The 25569-nt window shown below is 42.7% G+C and overlaps 1 protein-coding gene across 4 annotated transcripts in view; it reads left to right on the top strand.

The window, feature by feature from the left end:
• The window catches only part of GRAMD3 (GRAM domain containing 3), a 71521-nt gene extending 50693 nt beyond the window's left edge, over window positions 1-20828 (top strand). For 2 of the 4 annotated variants that reach the window (XM_019555240.1, XM_019555242.1), the window contains exons 3-14: window positions 760-838; window positions 1097-1163; window positions 2579-2682; window positions 6386-6481; window positions 7454-7525; window positions 7649-7729; window positions 8357-8468; window positions 13913-13987; window positions 14315-14402; window positions 14963-15064; window positions 16917-17013; window positions 19671-20828. In XM_019555240.1, coding sequence (XP_019410785.1) covers window positions 760-838; window positions 1097-1163; window positions 2579-2682; window positions 6386-6481; window positions 7454-7525; window positions 7649-7729; window positions 8357-8468; window positions 13913-13987; window positions 14315-14402; window positions 14963-15064; window positions 16917-17013; window positions 19671-19712 — 1015 coding nt within the window. In that variant the 3' untranslated portion in view covers window positions 19713-20828. The remainder of the gene's footprint in view (window positions 1-759; window positions 839-1096; window positions 1164-2578; window positions 2683-6385; window positions 6482-7453; window positions 7526-7648; window positions 7730-8356; window positions 8469-13912; window positions 13988-14314; window positions 14403-14962; window positions 15065-16916; window positions 17014-19670) is intronic. The other 2 variants (XM_019555241.1, XM_019555243.1) reach the window with 2 other exon arrangements.
• The last annotated feature ends 4741 nt before the right edge of the window (window positions 20829-25569 follow it).

Below are 25569 nucleotides of genomic sequence, written 5' to 3'. Positions count from 1 at the left end.
ATCTATGGATGCAAGCCAGCGTTTTGGTCGCTTTACTAGCTGCAGCATCACATTGCAGGCTCATGTTCATCTTGTGGTCAATGATGACCCCCAAGTTTCTTTCTTCCATAGTGCTAGCTAGCGTAGCACTGCCAAGCCTATAAGGATGCTGCAGGTTTTTTTTCCCAAGCTGGACAACCTTGCATTTTTCAGTATTAAACACCATCAGGTTCTCATCCGCCCATTTGCTGAGCCTGTCCAGGTCAGCCTTGATCACCTGCCTGTCTTCTGGCATGGATGCTTTGCCCCAAAGTTTGGTGTCATCAGCGAACTTGGCCAGTCCGCTTCTGACTCCAATGTCCACATCATTAATGAAGATGTTGAACAAGATGGCAGCAATACATAGGGCAGCCTTGACTGGCTGACCCAGACTGCTCAGAGTCAGTTTGTGTGTCCCGCTGTAGTGCAATGTGGGATTGTGAAGGGGGCATGTTCTGCTCCCTGCTCAACTGGAACAGCAGAGTTCAGTCTGAGTAGTATACGCTGCCCTTGGGATGAAGGTGGGAAAAGATAGCAAAGCACCTTGGGATACTGAGAACTGTGCAGCAGCTGCTCTCCTGGAACTCATTCCTGGCTTATTTTTATCCTGAGAAGCCTTCTTTATGCTCTGGGATAAAGATTCTGAACATCTGTACAACTGTGGTTTCTAATGGGAGAGCAGCTATCTGAATATCTGTACGTGGCATAAGAATGATATTGGGGATGTTTTCTTCCATTTAGGACAAAGATCTGTGTAGAGAATCCCTTCTTGGCAGCAGACATCAAGAGAGATTCCAAGTCTGAAAGGAAAAAGCATCAGGTAATGCAGAGATTGTGCGCTCATGTGCACTATTTTCAAAGTGTATAAATATTATGCTGTTGTGACTCAATAACAGCATTGCTCATTATAGTCTAAGGATACGGTTTGTATATGAAGCCTGGTCTCTTGATCAGTGGCTGAAATGCCCAAAATAGAGCTTTACAACAAACCAAGTGAGCAGGGGTGGAATTATCATTTAATGAATGAAGGAATAACTAATTGTATTGTGTGGTGTGTGTTTTTGTGTGTTAACTTCAGATTAAGTCAAATGCTCACTTTCACAAGCTTTTTCTGGAGGTCGCAACTGAAGAGCAACTAAAACAGAGTAAGTATTAAATCATCACTTTGTTTGCTGCTTAATCCAGTGGACAGTTGTATTCAGTGACAGGACAATTCAAGCTGTATATTACTTAAGATGTACTTACTAAATGAATACCCATTACATATGCAATTAAGTCAAAAAGCCAAAACACAAACTAAGGCCTACTCCTACCTTTGCTTACAGAAATTTTACAGAATGAAACTTAGTTCCCTAGGTATATAATTTTTTAGGAGATATTATGAATCATGGTCTGTCTTGAGAATGATTTGCTTTTACAGTTAGAAGTAGCCAAGACTTGTCTTTTAACAACTAGTACCTACAGAGCGCATGAAGGTTAGATGTAAGAGGACTGGCTGGCTCACTTTGAAGACTTTCATGTTCATAAATGTATGCCAAGAAATAATCTCCACTCTCTTTGCATGTGTCCAGGCTCACAAATTGTCACACACATGGCTCCAGAGTGGCCCTGAATGTGTGCATTTGAAACACTGAATCTGAATGCAGGGTTAAGAGAAGTTGAATGTGGTTCTAGGATGTTGACTTGGAGGCACTAAGCCATGCAGGCCCACCCTCACCAGCTATTTATTCTACCTAATTTGAATGCATATGCATATGCAAAGCAGCTGCAAATAGGCAGGGCGTGCTCAGGAGGTGGTCTAGAGATTTCATAGTTTCAGAATTTAAATTTCAGGCTTGGATAGGAGGAATTGGAGATGGCTATAAGAATGCAAATGATAGCAATTGTGACAGAATTGTAAAAGAAGAAATAAAAGCTCACTTCCCATCATAAACTAGAAACTAAATTGGGGTGGCATATATGCTGCAAATGGCATGGGCATTTGTGTGTGATGTGCAGCAGGCAAGGAATACACAGGCAGCAGAGTTGCAGATAGAGCAGAAAACAGAGCAGGGAACACAAGGCAGGAAACAAAGTGGAGTAGCCAATTGGGCAGTGAAAGAGGGTCACAGCCGCACTTGGAGGGTATAAGACTAATTTGTGGCACTCTTGCTGAACTTGCTGGCCCTCACTAAACTAGACAAATGGGCAAGATTGACCACAAAGTAATGTTAAAATACAGTGTCCAAAAATATACTGTCTAAATAAGAGTCTCAATCTGGTCTTAGGCAAGTCTGAAGGAATATTTTTATTTAGGATTTCAGAGAGAGAGAGCAAAAGATTGGGAGGCAATGGCAGAGCAAGCCAAAAGATGGTGCACCAGCATTGCCAGGACAGGCCACCTGATTCCATGTCAGCCTTCAGGATAGGGGTGGGGGTTCTGTGACAGAAGTAATATGAAAAGATTCCATGACTTCAAAAGTTTTAATGCTCTACATCAGTGGTTTTCAAAATAGCTCCTGTTGGACTGCAACTAGTCTCAGTATTAATGCACTTCACCTCTCTGTATGTATATTGGTAGGTTTTACCTGTGCTCTGCAAAAAGAAATTCTGTACCAAGGAAAGTTATATGTATCTGAGAACTGGATTGGTTTCCATTCTAAAGTCTTTGGTAAAGACACTAAGGTTAGTAAAAAAAAAAAAAAAAAAAAAAATTCTACAGTGCATTTTTTTTCTAGCATCTAGGTATTCACTAGAAACTCCTCCTCTCCTTATTGTGCAGAACTAAAATAAGCCTATCTTTGTGGTCTGTGTTTTGTTTTGTTTTGTTTTATTGAGTATTAATATAATAGTAACTTACAGCTCCAGTCAGAATTGGGGTGTTGTACTATATATATGCAACCAGTACAAAGGAAGATGTGATCCCTGGCCCAAAGAACCAGCAGGGTAAAAAGACTGCTAAAAAAATAGACAAGAGGCAAGGATTTTTTTTAGGACGGTATGTTTTATTGGACCAACTATGCAGTTGGGATAAAGTTAGACAACATTTTGAATGCAGGACATTCTTCATCGGGTCTCTGATCGCAGGAATTGCAGTAAAATAGGGAGGAGATGAGGGCAAGGGAGGCACAATCAGCATGACGAGGGCTTCATTCCTTGTTCTGCTTCATGGAGTCTTGTGCTGGAGGGGCAAAAGGAGGCAAGACTGAGAAGCACAATGCATAGGGAGAGGATTTGTTTGGCAGATGAGTGGGAATACACAATCAATAGCAATTTGGTGACTGAATAAAAGCCGTGGTAATTGAATAAAGGGACTGAAGTCAGGGACAGAAGTATTCTCCCAGTGTCCCTTCCTGTTCTTCATGGGACGCTAGGAAGGAGAGAATGCTGGGATCTGCGTTCTGGATCATTATCTGTGCAACTCTTATTGTACTGCAAAGACTCCAATTAAGACTTGCACATTCAGAAAATGAGGCAGTTCATGTCCCAAAAGCTTAAAGTTTTCAATGTAAATCCTATCCAGCTTCTAATCCTTGGGACCCTGTTGAAACTAATGTTGCTGATCTTACTGTTTTTGCTTGGTCTTCTTGTGGGTATACTTTTTGCCCTGAGCTTGTTTGCGCAACTCCTTGAATGAAAACTAAATTCAGACACACACCTTTTACATAACTTCTAGGATACCTTAGCCACTTAACCAACAGAGGAAGCACATCCTGTCAAAAATCTCCAGGGAATTCCTCCTAATCTGAAGCAATATTAAGATGCCACATCCCCAAAGTCACCCTTAGCTTCCCCACTGCACCCTCAGAATGTGGGAACCTGGAAAATACACTATAGGAAATGTCACCTCTTTAAAAAAAAAAGGCACTAGACCTACATGACAGAGGTGTAACAGGGCATTTCTGCCCTGGGCAGCAGCAGCACAGCTGGCTGGCAGCTATGGTGGCTGCTATATTTGCATACACCATCCTCCAAGTGGGTACCCAGGACTGCTATTAGTTTAGCAATAGCTATTGCTATTGATCTGATCAGCTTCTTACCTTGAATGTCTCTTTAAGTCCTCTAATGAATAGCCACAAGTGCTTCATGCTCTTTGGGCTCCTCTAGACATGCAGGTAAAAGTACAATAGGATCTGATGCATGATCCACACAGTCACGCTCAGTGCTGTAGTAAGTCTGGGGCGAGCAGGGCAACTGCCCTGGGCACCAAAGTGAAAGGGGCACCAACAGACACTGCCCAGCCGGGGAGGAGCATGAGACAGAGCTGTGAGCAGCTTGTTTTGGTGGGGAGATGCAGGGACAGGGGAAGGGCGGCCCCTGCCACTGCATGCACACCCAGGCAAGCATGGGGGTGGGGAGGTGTGCCCCCTGGATCTGTGCATGGGGCGAGGGCAGGCTGCTGCTGCAGGCTTTGCTCAGGGCACCAAACTTAGCTGCTACAGCACTGGTTGAGTTTCCTGGCACTGCCACACATGTATGGCAAGAAGCGCATGATTGTGGGCTCGCAAATTAGCTGATGCTGATGCAGTCTTCCAGTCACAGGGGTGCTCCAGGTGTCCCCACAGCTGGGAGATTGCACCACCTATGGTCTCCCAGCATCAGCTCTGAGCTCCCAGGCTCTGGGGTGCACATAGAGGCCCTCTGGCTGGGTGTTTGATCAGCTGAAGGGGCCCCTGGCTACACATTCATGGTGTGATAGTAAGGAGCTGCAAAGTTATTACGCTTATTTTGTGGAATAACTTTGTGGTTTATTCCTTTTATCACTCCATTAATTGTTTGAATGTGTGGCTGGGTGATGATTTAAGATGTGATTAACTGGTTAATCACATCTTAAGTGTAACATGTAGATGGGCCCTGAGTGAGTTCTGTTGAAGTGCATGTAATCAGGGTTGGATTGTGGTGAATGGAGAAGCCTTATTTGTGTTTATAAGTAGAAGAGATTTTATTACAGTGCTAGATAAGCCTCTAAACGCTTAGCAGATCAGTTTGAAGCACTGTTCCATGTGGATCCTTGCAATCCTTATTTGTGTTTGCTTCATATCGCAGAATATTATGGCACGCTACAGTTTCCCACTTTATTCTACTTCTCTGCATGACTTTGTTCTGGACCAGTGATTCTCAGCCAGGATGATGGTACCTACTACTGTCAAACTAATCAACTTTACCTGCCTCAAAGTTTTCAGTTTTAGCTGTTAACCCGTTCTAACATGGCCAGAACCTCAGCTCAGCCGAAAAGGCTTGACCTCTTCAGTTTACAGACAGAGGTACCACATACCCATTGCTAAACTGAGCATTTGACAAAATATTATGTCCATCCTAAACAAAATATTGGTGAAATTGGAGGGTTAACCTGGAAGAGAATACGAAGGTAGAATGAAATATTTAGATAAAGGCTTCATACCCCTTGTTGGCTTTTGCTTATTTTATGTCTTTAATAAGACCCACTATGCAAAGCAGCAGTGTCCTGAAATGGTATATTACCCTGCAGTAGTATCTGGTTTCATTTGTTCTATGAAAGGTCACTTACTGGCCCATCTCTTATCATTCTAACAGGATGGCTATATACCCTAAACAATCATATATGCCTGTCTCCCTACTCACTGCCCTGCCCCTCTCCCCCCACCCCAAATAACACAGAATAATATAGGTTTTTAAAATGGGGCCCATACAAAACTCCTGGATCAAAATACCCTAAAATTCAACAAGCTGATCACTAATGAAATTACATCTAACAATAAAGTAGGGAGGAAAAAAATGAGGTCATACTGACTTGTGATAGATTTGGCAGGTGCGTAATGAAAAGGTGGATGATATCCATGAGGATTATCTTAAAGTATATTAAGCATGGGTATGTTGTATGATCCTTTTAATAATGATCAAAGAACTGAACTGTTTACTGAGCTGTTTCCTGTAAGCTAGTTTCTTTACAAATGGTGGGACACAATAATTTCAGTGTGCTCATTCTTTTGACCTGCATCTCTGTAGTTTTGGAGCATTTATTTCATAAATAAGGAAGTTTTGGAGTGGAACCTCACTTATGCGGCATTACTTGCTGAATGGCTGTTTTGCAAAAATGGAACTAATTCAGACTATGTCTTAAAACTACTTTCCAAAGGAGGGAAGAAATTTTTTTAGCTAATTGATAAACCAGCTAATGAAAAAGCAAAAAAAGATCTAAAAATCAGGGTTTCCCCACATCAACACACATCCTCTGAAATGATCAAAAGAGGGACCTGGAAGATAATGAGAACAGATAACATTTCAGCATTTTTGATTTTTTTTCCTGTTAATAAAATAATTTTTATACAACTGACTATTTGTAAATGACCACAAATACTATTGAAGTATTACATTGTTCAGTGCTCTTAATATAATGATCTCCTTTCAGATTAGTATACCTGTGGTCTCAGTAACGTTGATAAAGAAAACCAAAACTGCCCTTCTGGTGCCAAATGCGTTGATCATAGCTACTGTCACTGAGCGGGTAAGTTTGTGCAGCATAGTTATCTTCCTCCTCAATTTCTTCTTCTGTTTATAGCCAGTGTCCATTAGGGTAGACTCGGGAAGATCCGGTGTTCATATATAACATGTAACCAGGTCTCCCCTCAATGTGAGCGATCATCACAGCCATGCAAAATCAAACTCTGCAGGATTTGGCTTCTGGACCCTCTAAAGAGAACTGCACCTTTACCCCCTGTGTGGGTAGGAGGACAGAACAACTTTCATTGCCACCTTCTTTCTCTTCTTTCCTGGGATCTCCTTCAGGTTGGAGCTCTGTAGTTAGCAGAAGAGGGAGAAGGGATTAAAGAGGATCAGGGTACCAGCACCTTTCTAAGGATTCATTCCCTGCTTATTGCTGAGATTTATTTCAGAGCAATCTGGGAGGCAGTTGAACAGCTGGGGAGGCAAACTGTCACAACCTGGATTAGTAGCCAGGTCTGCAACATCTGTGGTTCTCCTTTGTTACCAGTTGGATAGGAGGCCACCATCTATTTCAGTTGAGTTGCGTTTGATAAGCAGCCCACACTAGTATTCATCCATTTTTTTAAAATGGTGTTTATAATTTTAAAAAAAACAAAACTTGAGTATCTCAAACAACATCTGCAATGAAAGGAGGCTGTTTTTTAAATATAACGATGCAGAGGGAGAGTAATCTCATCTTACTGAAGCATATTCCCTGTCTTCTTTCAAAGTCTCATCTAAGGCTTGGCAAACCACCCTAGTTTTGCCCAGGTATGAGCTTCAGGATTGGCAGATTGTATGTTGTCTTGTCCCTGATCCTTTATGCTCTTTTAAAGTGAGTCCTTTACCTCACCATTTGTGGGCCTTTGTTTACCAATTCACGGGAGTCACTGAACCAACAGATACACCCCACTTAAGCACACAAGTTTCACCTTTCTCTATAAAATGTTTCCTTAAAAAATAAACCAACTTTGTGAATGATTTTGTTTTTCAGTACATATTTGTCTCCTTACTCTCAAGAGACAGGACCTACAAATTATTAAAATCTGTCTGTAGGCATCTAGAGGTTAGTATTAACAGAGCAAAGCTATGTTGCTCAGTTGTGTTCATTACAACTGCTTTGTTAAGGATTTAGTAAGTAGATAACTGGATCTTATCTTTCGCTTTTATTTTTTGAAATGGCTGTCAGGGCACAAGTGTTGGCAACAGTCCTAATCCATCTTCTGCTGAAAACAGCTTCAGGGCTGATCATCCTACTACTCTGCCTTTGGTAAGAAAGCTGATTTTTTTTTTTCCTGATAAGTTTTCATTCAGTGTAAGTCCAAAAGATACAAACTTTTGTACAATGTCCCACATGGAAGGAAAACTCCCCACAACAAGTTTTTGTGGGGTTTTCTTAAACCCCAATAGCAACTAGCAATAGCTTCCTGGGTATTAGCTGGATGTACAGAGCAAGGCATGAATACATGCAGTGTCTGCACTTGTTCTGAGTATACAGTCCATTCATGTTATGCATGGAAATAGAAACATCTAGCAATGAAGAAAGATCCAACACCCAGTCTTTCATAATATTCTGTGCTAACTTGCAGAGGAAGCAACGTGCTGCAGTTGTCAGAGATGGCAGCCCAGCAGGCTTCTCCAAGCTTTGCTTACAGTCCATCCCCTATATATTAGTTCAGCTGACTGGTGAAAACAGAGTTGATATTTACTGCTTGACATATAAACTTCGCCCAGAACTTAAGCTTTATAGTCATACTTCATGATATAAGGAGTTGTTATTTCAGAGTCTGCTACACTAGGTACAGTTTGGAGCGGGGAGGTGGGAGAAGAGATGGGGAATAATCTATATAATTTCTTGGGCCTTTTCTGGCTCTCCTGATGACCCTTTTTCCTTCAGGATTTCAATGAAGACTACTCAGATTTGGATGGCATAGTACGTCATCGGAGACGAGAGTTGGAAGAGTCTAGCAGTAGTGGTTCTCAGACCCCTGAATTGGAACACTTCCAAGGTTAGCATAATTGCAAAGCCTGAAGTATGATTGTTATAATATGAAAGTATGAGTGTTTGGGAGGAGGCAGGAAGAAGTCTTGATTATTCTCTCAGGTCTCTCAGTTTTCATTTCAATCTAGGTCTCTGACTGCATTGTGGTTCTTGTGGCAGGACACTTGTGTGCCTGCCACTTTAAGGGCCTGGAGCTGGCAGCCGCCAGGTGCCTGATGAGGACGGCCATTTTGGGAGCTGGGGCTGCCCGTATAAACAGGGCAGTTCTGCTGCTGGAGGCCAGGCCACAAGGGTCAGCTTTAGGTTTCCCGTAAACTCAAGCAGATATGGCTGAGGTTTTGAACCACTCTGGGTGCATCTACATGAGATGCTTAACTGTGCTGTAGCATAGTTTACTGTGCAGGAAGCATTCACATCTGCATGTACACATGCTTACTGTGCAGTAAAAAACCCTACTCTTAAGTAAATTTGATACTTACATTTCCAGGTATCAAATTTAAGTGCAGTTAGTTACTGCACAGTAACTCAAGTGTAGACTCGACCTGGGAGCAAATTTGCTCCCAGGTTAGCCCTGCCACTAGGGGGCCGGCCTGAGGCTAGCCCCAAGGGTTTGAGCTAGAGCCTCTCCTGCCCCAGGGCTGGGCTTCCTCTATAGCAGTCTCTGCCTTTTAAGCCTTTAAAAGCCTGCAGGCATTTTGAACCCTGGGGCACACCAGCAGGGAGCTTGAGGCTACTCGAGGCCCCTGTGTCCCCTTGGGCAGGCCACAGGCCACTTGGCCCCATCTGCCTGCAGCGCAGCGCTGCTGCCTGGCACTGCAGTGCCACGCAGCTGCAAGGCCCACATCATCCAGGCCTCCAGGCTGCTGCAGTTTCCAACCAGGCCCACCAGGCTGGGCCCCTACACTGGGTGCTGCAGGCAGATGGCAGCACAGGGACAGCTGCGCAGAGGCCCAGAGAACCAGCGCAAGACCCATGTTGGTCTCGTCATTGCTGCTGCCTATATGCATGCCCATGTCTGCCACCCAGGGCCCCAGCTGCTCACAGGAGGAAACTGGCAACCTGATGGCACTGTGGGGCAAGGCAGAGGTACAGCACCGGTCTGAGCAGGTCGGGTGCTCCAATGTCCATGTCTGATGGGATATCAGGCCGGATGCAGGAGCACAGGCATAACCAGTCAGCATGGCAGTGCTGCATATAGATCGAGGCCTTGTGGACACAGTAGATTGCCATCACCAACCATAGTTGTCTGTCAGGGAGTGCCTACAAGTCCATACCCTTTATGCAGCAACTAAAAGACATCCCCATGCCCCAGGACTGTGCTGTCTACAGCAGCACAGGCAGCCTGCCTGAGCCCCTACCCTGGCCTAGCACCCACAGTGATGCATCACCAGGGGAGGGCCCCCCAGATGTCCAGCAGCCTATCCCACCAAGCTCCCTGGCTGCAATGTCCACCAGCAGCTTGGGGAGCCTGGACCTACTGCGCCAATTCCTCAGCCCTAGGGCCAGCCACAAGACACAGCTGCCCATAACACTGCCAGCCGCGAGCAGCTCCTCCCCAGAGGAGGGCCCCAGCCAGGCACTCACCCGCTGTGTCCTGCCATCCAAAGACGCCACCTGGAGCTGCACACTGTCCAACTGGAGCCACCAGTCACACTAGCCCCAGCCCCATGGCTCTCAGCCTGTCATTGTAAGGTCTGTTTTCCTGACCTCTGATCATGTATGTGGCTCTTCTCTGGACTCTCTCAAGCTTCTCCACAGCCTTTTTTGAATTGTGGGGCCCAAAACTGAACGCAGTACTCCAGCTGTGGCCTCACCAAGGAAAAATGAAAAATGACCAAGTACAAAGGAAAAACGATGTCCCGGGATTTGCTCGAGAAGCATCTATGGATGCAAGCCAGCGTTTTGGTCGCTTTACTAGCCGCAGCATCGCATTGAAGGCTCATGTTCATCTTGTGGTCAGTGATGACTCTCAAGTCTCTTTCTTCCGTAGTGCTAGCCAGTGTAGCACTGCTGAGCCTATAAGGATGCTGCAGGTTTTTTCTCCCAAGGTGGAGAACCTTGCATTTTTCAGTGTTAAACACCATCAGGTTCTCATCCGCCCATTTGCTGAGCCTGTCCAGATCATCCTGGATCGCCCTCCTGTCTTCAGGTGTGGATACTTTGCCCCAAAATTTGGTGTCATCAGCAAACTTGGCCAGTCCACTTCTGACTCCAATGTCCACATCATCAATGAAGATGTTGAACAATACGGGTCCAAGGACAGAGCCTTGGAGGACCCCACTGGTCACAGCGCACCATGACATTTGACTTCCGTCAGTTACCACCCTCTGGGTCCAACCACAGAGCCAATTTCCCAGCCAGTGCATCGTGATGGACCCAAGGCCACAATTAGCCAGTTTCGCCAAGAGGTGATCATGGGATATCAGACTGAAGGCTTTTTTGAAGTCAAGATATGACATCAATCTCTTCTCCTTTGTCCAGGTGATAGGTCACCTGGGCATAAAAGAAAATGAGATTGGTAAAGCAAGACCTACTCGCAACAAGGTGGAGGTGGCCATCAGCATGGCAGGCCAGCAGGAGGCCAGGGTGCTGATCGTCACTGGCAGGGGCAGGGACTAGGGCAGCCATAGCATGGGGAGGCAAAGGCAGCAAGGAGAGAGCTGTTGCGTGCTATCCCTGTACTGGCCACACTGCTGCTGGCCAGGGAAGTGGTTGGCCAGAGAGCAGCAAGCAGGGCTACCTTTTGAAGAGGGCTGCTTGCAGCTGCAGCGAGAGCCTGGAGCAGATTGGTGGCAAATCTGCACCCATTTCTCTGCACATGTAGATGCTTGCCTGGCACCATTTACTTTTGAGTAAACTGGTACTGCAGCAAATGCATGTATATACTTTAATAGTGCTAAATCAGATGTCAGTGATGCTATGTTGCATATACGTATTGGTGTTCAAAACATGTAAGAAAATAGAGCAGTAGGTCTATGTCACCTGCTCCCAAAGTACATGGTTGAGAGAGACTGAAAGCTGGAAACCAAATATATGACTTAAATAGGTTATTTGATCCTGTTATGCCGTTTTCTCCTAGATTAAAGTCTTCTCTCTATTGTTATTCAGACTTTGATCAAGCTACCTTTTTAAGTATGCTAGATTGGTCAAGCCCACTTATTCTCCCCCTTGTAATTCATGTTTCACTCCGCATGTGAAACACTTCTTGCAGTATTTTATAGAACCCTTTCTGATCTTTTAGCAATTACACTTCCTTCTCTCACAGGAAGGTTGTAATAAACTCATTAAAGGTAGTGGAACACTTTAATGGAGTAAAGTAATAATACTTTAATGGAGCCTATATAGCCATCCTAAACAGTAGTGGTCTCAACACTACAAAGATAATACCATTCACCTACTCTTCCCTGTGGTCTTGAGCTATAGACACTCAAATATAGACCTCTACAATCACAGCGTCATGCTCATCCCTCATGTCTGCTGGGCAAAGTAAACTGTATGCATTTCACTTTACTCGTTAGTAGCTGCATTGATTCAAATGGAACTTCTCATGTAAAAAACAACATGCCGTGTTCAAATCTTTGCAGAGATGATTTTTCTTTTTGCTTATAAAACATACAGAATAACTGTGCTGATTCCTTAGGCATGTAGTTATTGGAAATCGGTTGAGTTCATGAAGTATTATATACCACACTAATTTTAAATACCGTATTTACCTAAATCTTAGATGACCCCCCCAATAATTCAGTTGTATACATGGAAAAATAAACATGGAGGATTATAACAAACTTTTTTTCCCCATATATAGAACCTAATTGCTGGGGGGATCGTCTTAAATTCACCTGCTACCCCCCTGCCCCTTACTCCAACCCACTGACTTGGGTCCCATTTCTCCCCTATGTGCCCCCGCTATCCTCCAGCTTGCTGCTTTCCCTTGTTCCAGCCCCACTGTAGTCTAAGGCATGGAGCATGTTTGCTCCAGGCCCATGACAGCTCCAGCTCCAGGGCCTAGTCTGAGCTGATGTTGCTGCTGTGCTGGGGCCAGAGCAAACACATACTCTCTGCCCCAGACTGGGGCCAGAGCAAGGGTAAGCAGCAAAGGACTAATAGGGGCCACAAAGACTGTGGGGCTGGGAGAGGGGCAAATAGAGGGCAAGGGAGCAGAAGCGGGGGGGATAGGTAGCAGTTGTATTTCAAGTATTCATGTAATTTCCTCCTCTGGGTCAGGACTGGTGAACACCAGACTGCTGTTTTTGGTGTTTTTTGTGTGGCTTGCTCCCCTCCTCCCATATACTACATTAGGTAAAGAAATGCTTCATCCCTCACTTAACAACCTTTACATATTTCCAAAACCTTGAGGTCTTGGAAAGTATTAGATGCTTCAGGTTTTTCCACTAATTCATGAAAGGAGGCTGGCAAGCCAGCTTTCTCACTGTAAATTATTTTGCATATTTTCAGTCATTTGAACAATGTATCCAAAGTTGGCCGCCAGAGAGACCTATGTTTGTATAAATCTCTATAATGTTAATAAAGCCGTTATTAGATTTTTCTCCTAGCATCTGAAATATGCTGGATGCATGAATTAAAATTGGAATACACTTGTAAATGCTTGCAATTTATAGAAATAAGGCAAAATTCTGCTTTACTGTTCTATCAGGCCTACAGCAATATATGGACGAATGTGCCAGTTGTCTGGTATTAATAATATTATAAAAGTATGAAATGATTAAAAGACATAGTATTAATAAGATGTTATATTATTAATTGTAAAGTATTATCTGTCTTATTAGAAGAGAAAGTATACGTTCTCTTTACTTAGGACCACCTAACGAGGTTTTAGTTTTAAATTTGGGAGTAGTCTTTCTTAGGAGTTTGAACTCTTTCCCCTCCCTTCCAGATTTTAGCAAGTAGATATGATCATTTTAGTGTTAGACAGCAACACTTGTGCTAATACCACTCATAATACAAACTTCTATACTTCCATAGTCTAGCCAAATTAATTAATCCTCACCTTCTCTCATACCCAGTAAGGAGTGGGGGGTTTTATTTTTTGTTTTAATTCTCATACCTTCTCCCTAGTTGCACAAGATGATAGATCTTTTATTCCTCATTATTGCAGAATACAATGAACTTCTCTCCATTCAAAGTGCCAGGTGCACGGGGCGGGAGAGAAAATCACATATTCCCCTTTTTTTCCCTAAATCCCTGGAGAGAAGACCATGAAGAAAGGAACTGTAAATGACAGCTAATTTCTTAATATATCATTGGGCATCCTTTCATACCATAGTTAGGGTATGCAGTAAGACTTAACAAAATGGGATTACATTGGATTAGCAAGAGGTGGGTCGAGCAGGAAGCTGTGGACAAGAATGTTTAATGTGAGCTGCTGAAAAGTCATCGTCTTCTGTGGGAGGGGTTTAAGTTTTAAATAAATAACAATCTTGATTTTGACAGACTATCATATCGTTGAGACACAGATGCACAATAAACATGTGGCAGAAGAAAAAGCCAGGAAAGTTCCTGGACATGGTAAGGAATCTGGTGCTGATTTGGCTATTTCTACATAAAGTCATGCACGGCAGTTGAGAATTTATGCCCCTCCCTTTCCCCAAGTCACATACTCAGCTACATATTTGTAAACTTATCTGTCTCAGTCCAGACTGGTGTTGCCCTTGTAACTAAGCAAGGGCAAATAGGACACAAGCCCAGGTGCTGACTTACAGGAGGTGCAAAAATAGCAGCTACCACCTGCAGCTTAGCCATTAGTGGGGCCCTGTGTGCCACTGCCACTGCCACCCGTGGTGCAGAACTGCCCAGCTGTGCTTCTGAAAACACTTTCTGTTCTTCTTGCAACAGGTCATTCTGGAGCCCTTGGATTCTTCCACAGAATGAAGTTCCAGAAATGTGTATCTCTGAATCATGTTCTTATTTTCTATACAATCCTGTAAGTGAACAAGTTGTTACCAAGACCATCAAATAGCAGGAACTTCTCTTCATAGTTAGATTTTTATAACATTCTGAGCCCATTTCTGAGCTTTTTTTCACTGAAGTCACATAAATCTAAAACTAGGGATAAAAAAATAAAATCATCTTTGTAGTACAAAAGAAAAGAAGCAGTTTATTTTATTTATCTGTAAACCAGTAGGGAACTGTGACTAGCACTTTACAGTAACATTTGTCCTGCTCTATCAGAGCCAGCAGAAAGCAAAAAAATTCTGTTTGTGGCCTATGACCCATGGAAACCTCTAGAGTAAGTATAACCAGTTTAAAAGGGTGGGGGGGAAACCCTTGAACATGTATTCAAAATATCATTTAGCAGAGCTCTATACACTAAACCTAAGGTTTTGAAAATTTTGTGAAATATTCAGGAATCCAAATCTCTAAGGCAAATCTCAACCTAACACTTGTACAGTGTACAAGTAATAATGTAAAACAAGTGTTTTCAGCTATATCCTGAACAGATTCCACACCCCAACTAATGTAGCTCTCTTTCTTCCTCTGCAGTGTCTGCATACTAATCTTTTCTACATTCTACATGAGATACAAAATCAATGTCCTGGAGGAACGACTTGTTTCCATGACTTCCTTTGACTCCCGCGTTAATGAGTAAGAATGCATCATTTTTTAACTAATACAGTTATCTTTTCTGTTGGTCTTGTGTTCTTCAAAAGGCCTCGCATCAGATAAGCAACCAAGTGCAATTTATTTTGTGAATCTGCATTAGTCCAGTCTCCTTATTCTTTTTCTTGCAGACATTAGGTATAAATTAACTTAAAAGAATCAAGAAATAATCTTAACTACATGACAATTACTGAATCAAGAGTCAGGGTTTTATTGGAGGTCATTTGCCACCTGGGAAAATATGTATGTGGGAAGCTGTTGTAGGGTAGATAGTGCACTATAAAAGTTTCCACTGTCCATTATTTCACAGTAATTTTACTTCTGTGCCTATACCCTTAATCTCCACAACAGGCTTTTCAAAACCTCCAGGCTAGTTCTCTAATATTTTTTGTTTGGTGTGAGCTGCTATTCATCCTCTTTAGAAAGGGGTGCTTTTGCCCTATCCAAATAAACTCTAATCCCCAGTCAAGATTCTTGGAGAAATCTTTTTAAAAGCATACCAGGGAGGGAGCAGAATTCTTCCTTCTCTGCACCTCCAGATTTCAGAGCTGCTATAGCTGTCAGTATGTTACTCCACATTAATTTAGAGCAGCCATATGCTGATTATGGACTACTACCCAGTTCTGTTCAACCAGAAATTTTGGGGCAATGTCAGGTTGCCTCTTCAGCTCTATGCTGTACTCATTAGTGAAATTCTCCCATAAGCTTTTGTTGCAGTTTCATAGCCTATGTACCTTGGCTAAATACAGATCCCAAGTATTAGGGCTGAATCCATCTGACTTTCCCATCCTTGATGCACCAATTTAGGCCTTGCCTACACTAGAAATGACTCACTAATGTAGTTAGAGTGTGGAGAGGTGCATCTTGGACTAGCAAGAATATAATGGCATCCTCAATATTGGCTTCCTAACCTCTTTTGTCTATGTAGTAATACTGCCCTTTCCCCGCCCCAACCAATATCTGAGAAATAATCTGGCTTTTTAGCACTGAACTGTACTTAACTACATACATTCTCTTGTGCCCTCTTCCTGATTGGGCACAAAAGGTCATAAACAGCAATGCAAAATTGCTGTCTATAGTAAATGTGGCTGCAATGTTGACATAAAGTAGCTGGCTAGAAAAGCACCAACTGAAAAACAAGCAGACAAAGGAACAAGAGGACCAATGAAATGAGAGGTAGCCCTGTGCCTCAACTGGGTAGGCCTGTCTGAAAGGTATTTTAAAGGGCCCAACCCCAGTACAAAAATCTTGGCTCAAGTTACCTTAAACTTGTTAATTCCCACTTTTTCTGGGTGGCCAGTTCATGACAACCTCATCAATCTGACAAGACAGAATTGGGCTCTTAGGAAAAGTGGGGGTGGAAGGGAGGAAGGTAATTCCTTTATATTTATTCAAGGGGCGGGGCATCCCCAAGCACTTGATATAGGATAAGGTTCAGAAGCCATTCCTCCTGGTTTTTAACTTGAATGAAAACCACTTTGTCTCTGATTGAGAAGGAAGATAATGTTCAACCCACCAGCAATATTCAGATGCTTAAAGGAAAATGAACCTAATGTACTTCCAACAGCCCCATGTTTGTACCTTGCTTGAATCCATGAACTTCACTTGCACCCTGTGACCTGGAAATGGCTACTGGGAATGGCTTAAGGGTTTTCCACCTACATTTCTGTAGACTTAAACCAGTAGACTGACGTCTATTCAAAAATTACTTCCATGTTGTATTCTTGTAAGCAAGTTTAGCTCTAGCAATGTTCCTGTTCAAATCCCTCATTCTTCTCCATGTACACTTTACGTCTTGTTTGTCTCTGTTTCACTCGCACTTGCTATTTTTGTTTAGCAGACAACCAGCACAAAGAGGCCTTGGATCCCATCTGCAAATTAATGCTGATGCCCTCTGTGATGAATTAACAGCTAACCTCATTAAATTGGAAAAGGTAATTCTTTATTGTGGATAATAAGGTCATTAGGCAAGTGCTGAGTAGTCAGCCAATGAGAACCTCTTGTACGTACCAGTCTTCTGCAGTATATTATCCCCTAAATACTACATACTATGGACCCCCTGAGGTGGACAATAAAAGTAAAACCTAGGCATACCTATCAGTACAGCCTTTTATGAAAGGCTGAGGTAAGGCAGAGCCATTTATTGAAAATTAATTAAAATTCCCAGTAAGTTTAAAAGTTTCCAGTAAATTCAAAAGTTCCCAAAAATCCCAGCAAGTTCAAAAATCTTCATCCCTGTTCAGTAAGGCAACTATTTCTGACTTTTACTCGTCTTTAAGATCTGTGTCACCAGTATGTTTTGTCCCTAAAATAGAAGCTGTTGAAATTCCGGTATCTGCAAGTAAAGTGGCTGGAACCTGCCTGTTACTGCTCAGTAACATGAATGCTGTTGTGACAGCTCTCTGGTCTCTGAAGATGACCTTTGCTCTCTTCCATTTACTAATTGCAGAACTAAATACACTTGCCAGCCTCAGCTGAAAAGTTCAATGAAAACAAGGGTAGACAGAAAGGTATATTTCCACTTGGCTAAATTTACATGTCAACTGCTGGGAGCTGATCATGAAAATCAGTGTCTTTATTCCACAAGGCTAGCCTGTAAACTGTATCTTTAATAATCTTTCTATTTCAATTTCTATGTCCTGAAATCATGGGGGTTATTTGTCATCTTGTCAAGACAGTGTCTTGACATCCAGAATTTTGGCAAAGTCCACAGTTTTGTTTTGGGGGTTTTGGGGGGTGGGGTTTGGAGGGGAGGTAATTTTTTTTGCTAAAGCAAACTTCTCGGGTTGCTTCTAGCTGAAAGTTGACAAATATCATGCTAGCATATAACAAAGATCTGTAGGTAGCATTATTCTCTACTTTCACTTCTGTATTTCTGGAGTAATGCTGTTGACTTCAGTAGCATGTTACTGGTTACAACTAGTATGAAAGGAGAATTTTTTTTCACCAGATAGTAACGCATGTTAAACACTCATGCTGCAATCCTTATCCACTTAAATGGGACCACTCACATAAGGTTCAACAAAGCATGCAAGCCTAGGTTTTAAATCCCGGGGATTTCAGTAGGCCCTCAGCATGTATGTTAAAGCAAAGTGCTTTGTTCATTTTCAGCCTAACAATCGAACCCTTTAACAAGGTCTTAACTTTGCTTGGCCTCATTCTTAAATTGCTGTCAATATAGTGTCATAGTCTAGTTGTCCACTGAGAAAAAGTTGCTGCAATATCAATATCTCTTTCTCTTTGTGCCGTTAGCACTTTTTAGAGAAGAGTTCAAAGCGCTAATTTAGAGGATTGCTAATCAGCTATTTGTGGCTCATGTATATTAAAGCATGCTTACTTTCTTTTCTGCTCATTAGCTTTTAAAAAGGAGAAAAAAAATTATTTTAAAATTCACATACTCCAGGATTAGCTTAAACTTCTTTGCCGCCCTCCCCCCCACAAAAAAAAATCTGTTTTGTAATTGGATTATCTCTCTCACTTTTTTTTTTTTTAAATATGATCCTTGTGGTACTTCTAGCTCTACTGCCTTCTACGCTTGCAGCCAGTGAATTCCCACCAGCTTAGTAGCAGAATACCTTGGCATTTTAGGTGTGGTATTTTGCTAGGTTTTATAGTATGTACCTGCTAAATGTACCAGGGCATCCAGCAGATAAGTGCATGACTGGAGGAGGAGAAAATCCCAAGTGGATCTCTTAAATCCTGACTGAATTTTGTGGGCAACTCCTCCACCTCTTTTAGTAGGAACATAAAATTAAAATGTAGTCTATGAGCACATCATAAAAATATCAACCTTAAACTAATTTCATCTGCCCCTTACCCGCTTTTTTAGGGGAGTAAAGTATATGATTACACTAAGCATGAGCAAGAGAATGTGGGGGAGGAAATGAGATGGTGGCTCTAAAGAAACTCTTTCCGTCTAATTATGGGTCAGCAAGGGTCTGGGATCTAAATTTAGCTATCTGTAACCAATGGTTAAGATAGTTAAGAGTCGGTGAAATATCCACTATAACATCCTATGACAAGATGAGAGATAAATAAGGAAAACATGGTCATCTACACTAAATTAAACACAGCACACACTTCCTTGAGTCAAAGATGATTCATTTTAGCTGCCTTGTTCTGCTTTGTGACAGTTCCTGAAACTAATGGTAGAGCTCCATGTCCACACTGTGGTATTGACTGCTTTCTTGAGGCAGCTTACACTTGGGTGTAGGAAATACGTCCCCTTCCACCTGTGGAGTACAGATATTTTCCCCCTAATTTTCAGAGGATGGAGTACACCTCTTTTCCTCCAAGTCAAAACTCGTGGGAGAGAAGGGCAGCTATGGAACAGAAAATATTCCAAAGTCCATGCCCCTCTCTTCCAGCATCCCCAGTTAAGTTGATGTAAATGGATTTTTTTTTCATTGACTAAGTATATCTACCATTTAATGTGCACAAATGGCCATCATAGTGACTGAATTAACTGGCATGCTCATATTAATTGAAAAGAGCTTTCTAACTTGCTGTGTCAATAGCACTGACGTTAGCTGAACCTCCTGATTTAATTTTGTCTCACTACCACCACCACCACTTTTTCTTTTCTTTTAAGATACAAAACAACTTGCGAAGATTACTTGAAGATGGCGAATAAAATCTTGATGTTCTGGAGCTACTTCATACCTCATTCTCCTGCTTCTGATAAGCAGCTCCAAACACAGCTGTGAACTCTGCAGGCCAGAGTTAGTGTCCTTTCTTTAATCCAAAGCCATATTTAGACTGCTGCAGTAGCTCTTCCATCCTAAGAAGGTGGAAGGTAGACTATTCTTGTGCAATAAACTATATCCAAGTATTCTCAAGTTAACTTTTTCCCCCTATTGTCTCTATTGATGTATAAGTAACAATATGATTTTATAGTTTGGGGCAAATTTGTGTTCTTGGTTATGCAAGTGTAAATCTGGAGTAACTCCATTTTACCTCAGTATGTGGATTTTTCATTCACGCTACTGTGACTGGGACCAGAACTCGGTCCTTGAAATTTGAATTCCTGAAACAGTATAAGCAAAAATGCATTCTATTTTAAAGAGATCCCAGTCTTGTTAATAGTAGCTGAAAGTAAATACTACATCTTTACTTATCCATCCTTATGCCACACTTCTCCAAAATCTAGGCATGTGTCAAACTTCTTACTGCCTGAGTTTTAACCCAGGCTCTCAGATTTTTACAATAGTCTTCCCCTCCCCCTCCCCCCATGCCCCCAGTGAACACTTCTTCAGAATTAGGATAGCAGCCTAAATGCATTATCCAAGCACTGTTCCTAGAATATATTGTTTAGATTTTTAAGATCTATCCCTATAATATAGTTTCCTCATGCTTCTCAGTGCTAGGACTCCAAGTCAACTTAAGAGGGTTGAATATGGTCCTAGCAGTGCAATTCCTCAACAGCTACTGAGTCATGGGGCTTATTTTTGTTGACTCCATCCCCCTGTCTATTCTTCATGATAGGAACTGTCAAATTAATTAAACTATAGTAACTAGAACCATTCTATTGGAGTGAATGAAGTGGCCGACTCCTTTGTTACATTATGCTATTGTTTTCACAGAGCTTAAACTAAAGTAATTGAGGGGTTTTTTTTTAATTCTTTGGTCTGTTTCCATAAGGCAATATTAGCATAAAATAGGACTTATAAAAACAGTATTTTAAAATATATGCTATGCATTTTATAACCATTTCTGTGAAATGTACATTACTTTGTTTAAATAAACTTTTTAAGAAGTGTGGTGTTTTGGTGTCACTTTTATCTGCCTGTAACAGTGGGCCTTCTCGGGGCCAATCTCACTGTGGCCCACCCACCTGTTTCTGGGCTAACTGCCTGCCTTCTCACCCGCCACGCCTTGTTGGTATCTACTTAATACATGTCAAATAAGCAGGAGGCTGCCCATTTCTTGCCCCAATGCCAGAGGGCGCTATCTGCAGCTTTGTTCCTCCCCTACACCACAGCCCATGCCTCGCAGATGGCATCCGGATATCCTCACAATCACCAGCCCCACTCTGGGCCCATAATCCTAGTGTTGAACCCCTCTATGATCCCTCCATTCCAGTGGCCTAATCCACCTTCATCCTGGGCAGCATAGCTCCCTGAACTGCTTCCCCTTCTGGGTGTGGTCCCCCCAGGACCTTTGGCTCTACTGGCCCTGGCCCACCTCCAGGCCAGTCAGAACCCCAGGCCCTCAGCTCTTTGCATCCCTCGCAGTGGGCCCCCAGCCTTTCCAGTCCTGGCCCCAGCATTGACCAGTCAGGGGAAGTCCAGACCAGCATGAGTCTATGGCCTTTTCTCTCTCTCTGGGGGTCCACCCTCCAGACCCTACAAAGGGGTAACCCACCCGGTTGTGGGGGTTAATGGTTATGGCACCCTGACCCACCTTTCACTGGGATGGTAACTGGCCTGGCATTTCCTGGGGGCTCCCACACCACTGGGAGCCCCACCAGGCCACCCACTCCCAGCCGGGTGCAGTTTTAGGTCATACCCAGGACCAGGAACCTCCTGACCACCCCCTACAGCTCCTCCCTTACCTCCAGATGATACCTGCAACCAGCCAATGTTGTTACCTGGGCCAGCAGCAAAACTGCCCTGTTTATATGGGCAGCCCTAGCCTCATCTGGCCCCTGGCAGCTGCCAACTCCAGGCCCTTAAAGTGGCAGGCACAAACAGTGCCCTGCCACACTGCCTATGCCATAGGCTTTTATTTTTCTGCATATTGTTGGTGAAAGTCTCACTGATGCATATAGAGATAGGAAACCAAACTTAGGAACAGGATTTATTCCTCCAATCCAGGGGCCAAACATCACACAGCACACTGTCAACCAGACAGAACCAGCTACCCAAACTGAACAAAAATTACAATAGCCAGTGCAGGGGAAAAACCCAGTGGTCTGCTTAACTATTGTTGCTATTAAACACTTGCCTTCATTCACACGTTCTTCTATGGACCAGTCAGGTCTCTGTTGCTAGACCATAGTACCCCAGAGGCTAACCTGCTCTAAGCTCCCCATTGTGAAGTAGCAAGCTTAAACCAAACCTGCCATAGAGGTGGTGCTCAACTAGCAACCCATGGGCTGAATCCAGCCCACAGAGCCCAGTCATCCAGCCCCTACAGCTCCCCATGGGTCAAGAAATAGGCAGCAGGGGACCAGTGGTAGTGTCAATTGATGCTTCCCTGTTCCCAAACTTCCAGAGCCTTGGGGAGCCTCATGGGCCATGTAACCTGGCCATATGTGCTTTATCACTGATCTATGGTGGGGCCAGCATATGGAGTCACTCTGCGGCCAGACCTGGCACACAGTCTGGATCTCTTGTGGTCCAGATCCCATATACTGCATCCAGGCTCTGGGGGAAGAAGGTTGAGCACCTCTGTGTCACAGGAACACAGATATGGTCCCCAGGTTACAATACACAGACCTCACATAACCTTTTGTAATCAGACATACTGATCTTGTTGCAAATCTATCTTGCTCTTTCTAGTATAACCCACTAGGCGCAAAGCATCTAGAGTCTGAACCAAAGCCAATGGGAGACTTTTCATTGTTCCTACACTGTACACTAGATAAGGTCTTCAGTATAAATTGTGGAAACACCTTGGCCAATTGAAGGATCTGGCTCTATACTTGTAGCATGTTGCTGTGCACTTTTGGGAAAACAGTACATGAATAATATGGGACAGATGATTTGTGTAGCTGAGCCAGGAGCAGAAGTGGATTGAACCCAAAATGCACTCTTTCCATGCCAGGTGGAAAGAGTGTCCAATGGATTCACTTTGGGTTGATGTGGCTTCCTCGCAAGTTGATTCTGAGGCAAATGCTATAAAGCCTCTGCAGCATGCAGGAAGTTAAAGTTTCATGTATCTTCTCTAACCCAACACAGCTCTTGACCACACCAGAATCATTGAGTATGGCCAGCTGAAGAGGGCTGTAGGCTAGCAGTGACCCTCATCCCAGAAATTAAAGTACAAAATGGTTATCAAATAAGGGCTAACAGCTTTCTCCATGAGACTGTATTTTGAAAGAGTACTACATTTTGTCTACTTTGATTCACCCATCACTTTGATTCACCCTTTTGCGTAGCCTGGAGCAGAAAAAGGTTAAGGACAAGGCTTACCCCAGTCTTGCCTGTTTTAACATTTGTGAATATTATTCATTTTTAATATTTTATGGAGATGAAATGGAGCTATGTTCTTCCATCTTGGTGAGAGGAGAGGGTTCTAAATTTGACGGTGATGGAAATAATCTTCTCAAGCAATTCCTGTAATTACAAGGCAGAGAGAAATGGTCCCAAACAAGAATCAAATTACTTTGAAGGAAAAATCCAACTGCCCCACCTATGAACAGGAATTAGGGTACAACAGCATACTATTCTGGGAACCTCTGATTTACATACATCTCAAGTTCATCTCAACTTCAGTGTTGAGTACTCTATGTGTGAGTGTAAAGGAGAGATCAAGCTAGTAAGCTAAGGACTACTGTCTTCTAAAGACATGGATGAAAAAAGCATGTGCTAGACTTCCCCAAAGAGTAATTTTGTTTTCTACAAGCTTAAAAGAAAATGGACTATAGAGAACTGGAGTTTTCAGAAGCAGTTAGTGATGCTGAGTGCCCAACTAGACATTTTATAAAGTCACTTAATTTTTCAGGAAGTTCTAAGAATTCACCTGCGTGTCACAGTCCTCTCCTCCCCTAGATGTTAAAAACTATTAAATTTAGTCACCTGTGCTTTGAGGGAAAATGGTCATCTAATATATTACACCAAGGGCTGTGTTGTTCAGGATTTTTTCTGTGCCCTTTCAGGGGTGTAATAGCCTGTAAGATTAATTTAGTCTATGAGCATTAAAGCAGACTCAACTTGGTGCCCACCTGTTTTTGTTGTTTGTTTGTTTTTTATAATGCAGACATTTATAATAGGACCAATGGTATTCCTGAAAGAGAATGGGAGTGCTCATAGCAGCAGTAGTTTAATTAAAGGGGGGTCCTGAGGGGGTACCCCAGGTGTTGCCTTTGGTGGGGGTTGGGGGGCAAGGTAGGGGGAAAGGACACAAAAATAGCCCCTGCTGTGGTACAAGTAGTAATCATTCATGCCTTAAATGACTAAAGGGAAAGAAACAACCACCCAGAGCCAATAAAAAAGCATCTAAAAAGCAAGCAAACATCAATTATTTAACTACAGGATCATTTGACCAAACTATCTACAGTACAGAGCAAGCAATGTTAATTTAACATAAGTGCCTAAAATGGCTTCTAGTTAGACATGACTTTTGCATGACTCCTAGCTCAGATTCCCAGCTTTTCCTATGGGTATAATTTTGGCGCTCTCAACTCCACCAAGAATACTTTCTCCTTCTGTTCAAGTTATATAAAAGACTGGTGTATTGAGCTTAACTACAGTCTGGCTTCTTGGGCAGCACAGCAAAGGAGTTCCCAGAGGTGCTGAAAAATGGGTGCTTGCTATTACTTGGCTATAGCAGAAGTTGTGATAATGGTAATACTGTTTTACGCATTACTTAAAAACATTGTTGACCAAGAACAATGCAAATGGGGGAACAATTAAGAATTTTGTCCCAGAGCTGAGCATTTTTTTAAATGATTTATAATTAGCTTGCACTTAAAACTTTTTTTCTTTTAAACTATGATTGGGCTATATTACTGTTGATTAAAATACATAAACACAATTAAAACCAGCCACAAAGCTAAATTTAATATCTGTAAAGAAGCATAAGGGCATCATGTAAGGAAAGGAACCTGGCTTAACTTGTCCTGTCCCTGGAAACTTCGGTGGGGCAGACTGAAGAAAAGTATTGCTCCTTAAAAAAAAAAATGGGCTGAGGCAAACACTTAACTCTAGGTTATTTCCACTCACAAAATGAAGCAGATCCATTATTCCACTAGAACAGCAAACATGTTTCTACTCTGAGACAGTTGCAGGAGGTGTAATATTCTGAATCTACCTTATGTAAGGCTGGAAAGCAGAGACAGCAGGTTAAAGAGTTATCACTAAGCACTGGTGAACAGAATAAATAATTGCAGTGGTGAATGAGTAATCCAAGTTTATTATTTTAAGAGGTCCTGAGGCTGATGAGTGCCCTCTAACCTATGTGGCAGGATTCCAGGTAAGGTGAGTCTAAGCAAAGGTAAAGTAGCTTCTGCCTAATGAAGGAAGAAGAGTAATTACTGCACCTTGAGGAAACACAGTGTAGTGGTTAGAGCCCATGATTGCATTCCAGTCTTTAATGTGTCGCTGACTTATTGTCTGACCTTCAGCAGCTCATTTAATCTGTCTCAGTTTCATCTGCTCTTAACTTGGAATAATGATTTATGGCTTATCCACCGCATCGGTGTTTTGTTAGATCATGGTCAAAATGCAATATGGGATTGTTGCTCATGAGGCAATATATAGATGCCAGTGACATTCACTTCAAACTGGAGTGAGCTGCTGAGAGGGCTCAGAAATGCCTGGGTAAAG

This window comes from Crocodylus porosus, unplaced genomic scaffold (genome assembly GCF_001723895.1).
Source record: "Crocodylus porosus isolate Cpor-Errol unplaced genomic scaffold, CroPor_comp1, whole genome shotgun sequence".
Lineage (NCBI taxonomy): Eukaryota > Metazoa > Chordata > Crocodylia > Crocodylidae > Crocodylus > Crocodylus porosus.
The sequence above is the reverse complement of the archived record's forward strand: the minus strand, read 5'-3'. Positions and strand labels throughout refer to the sequence as shown.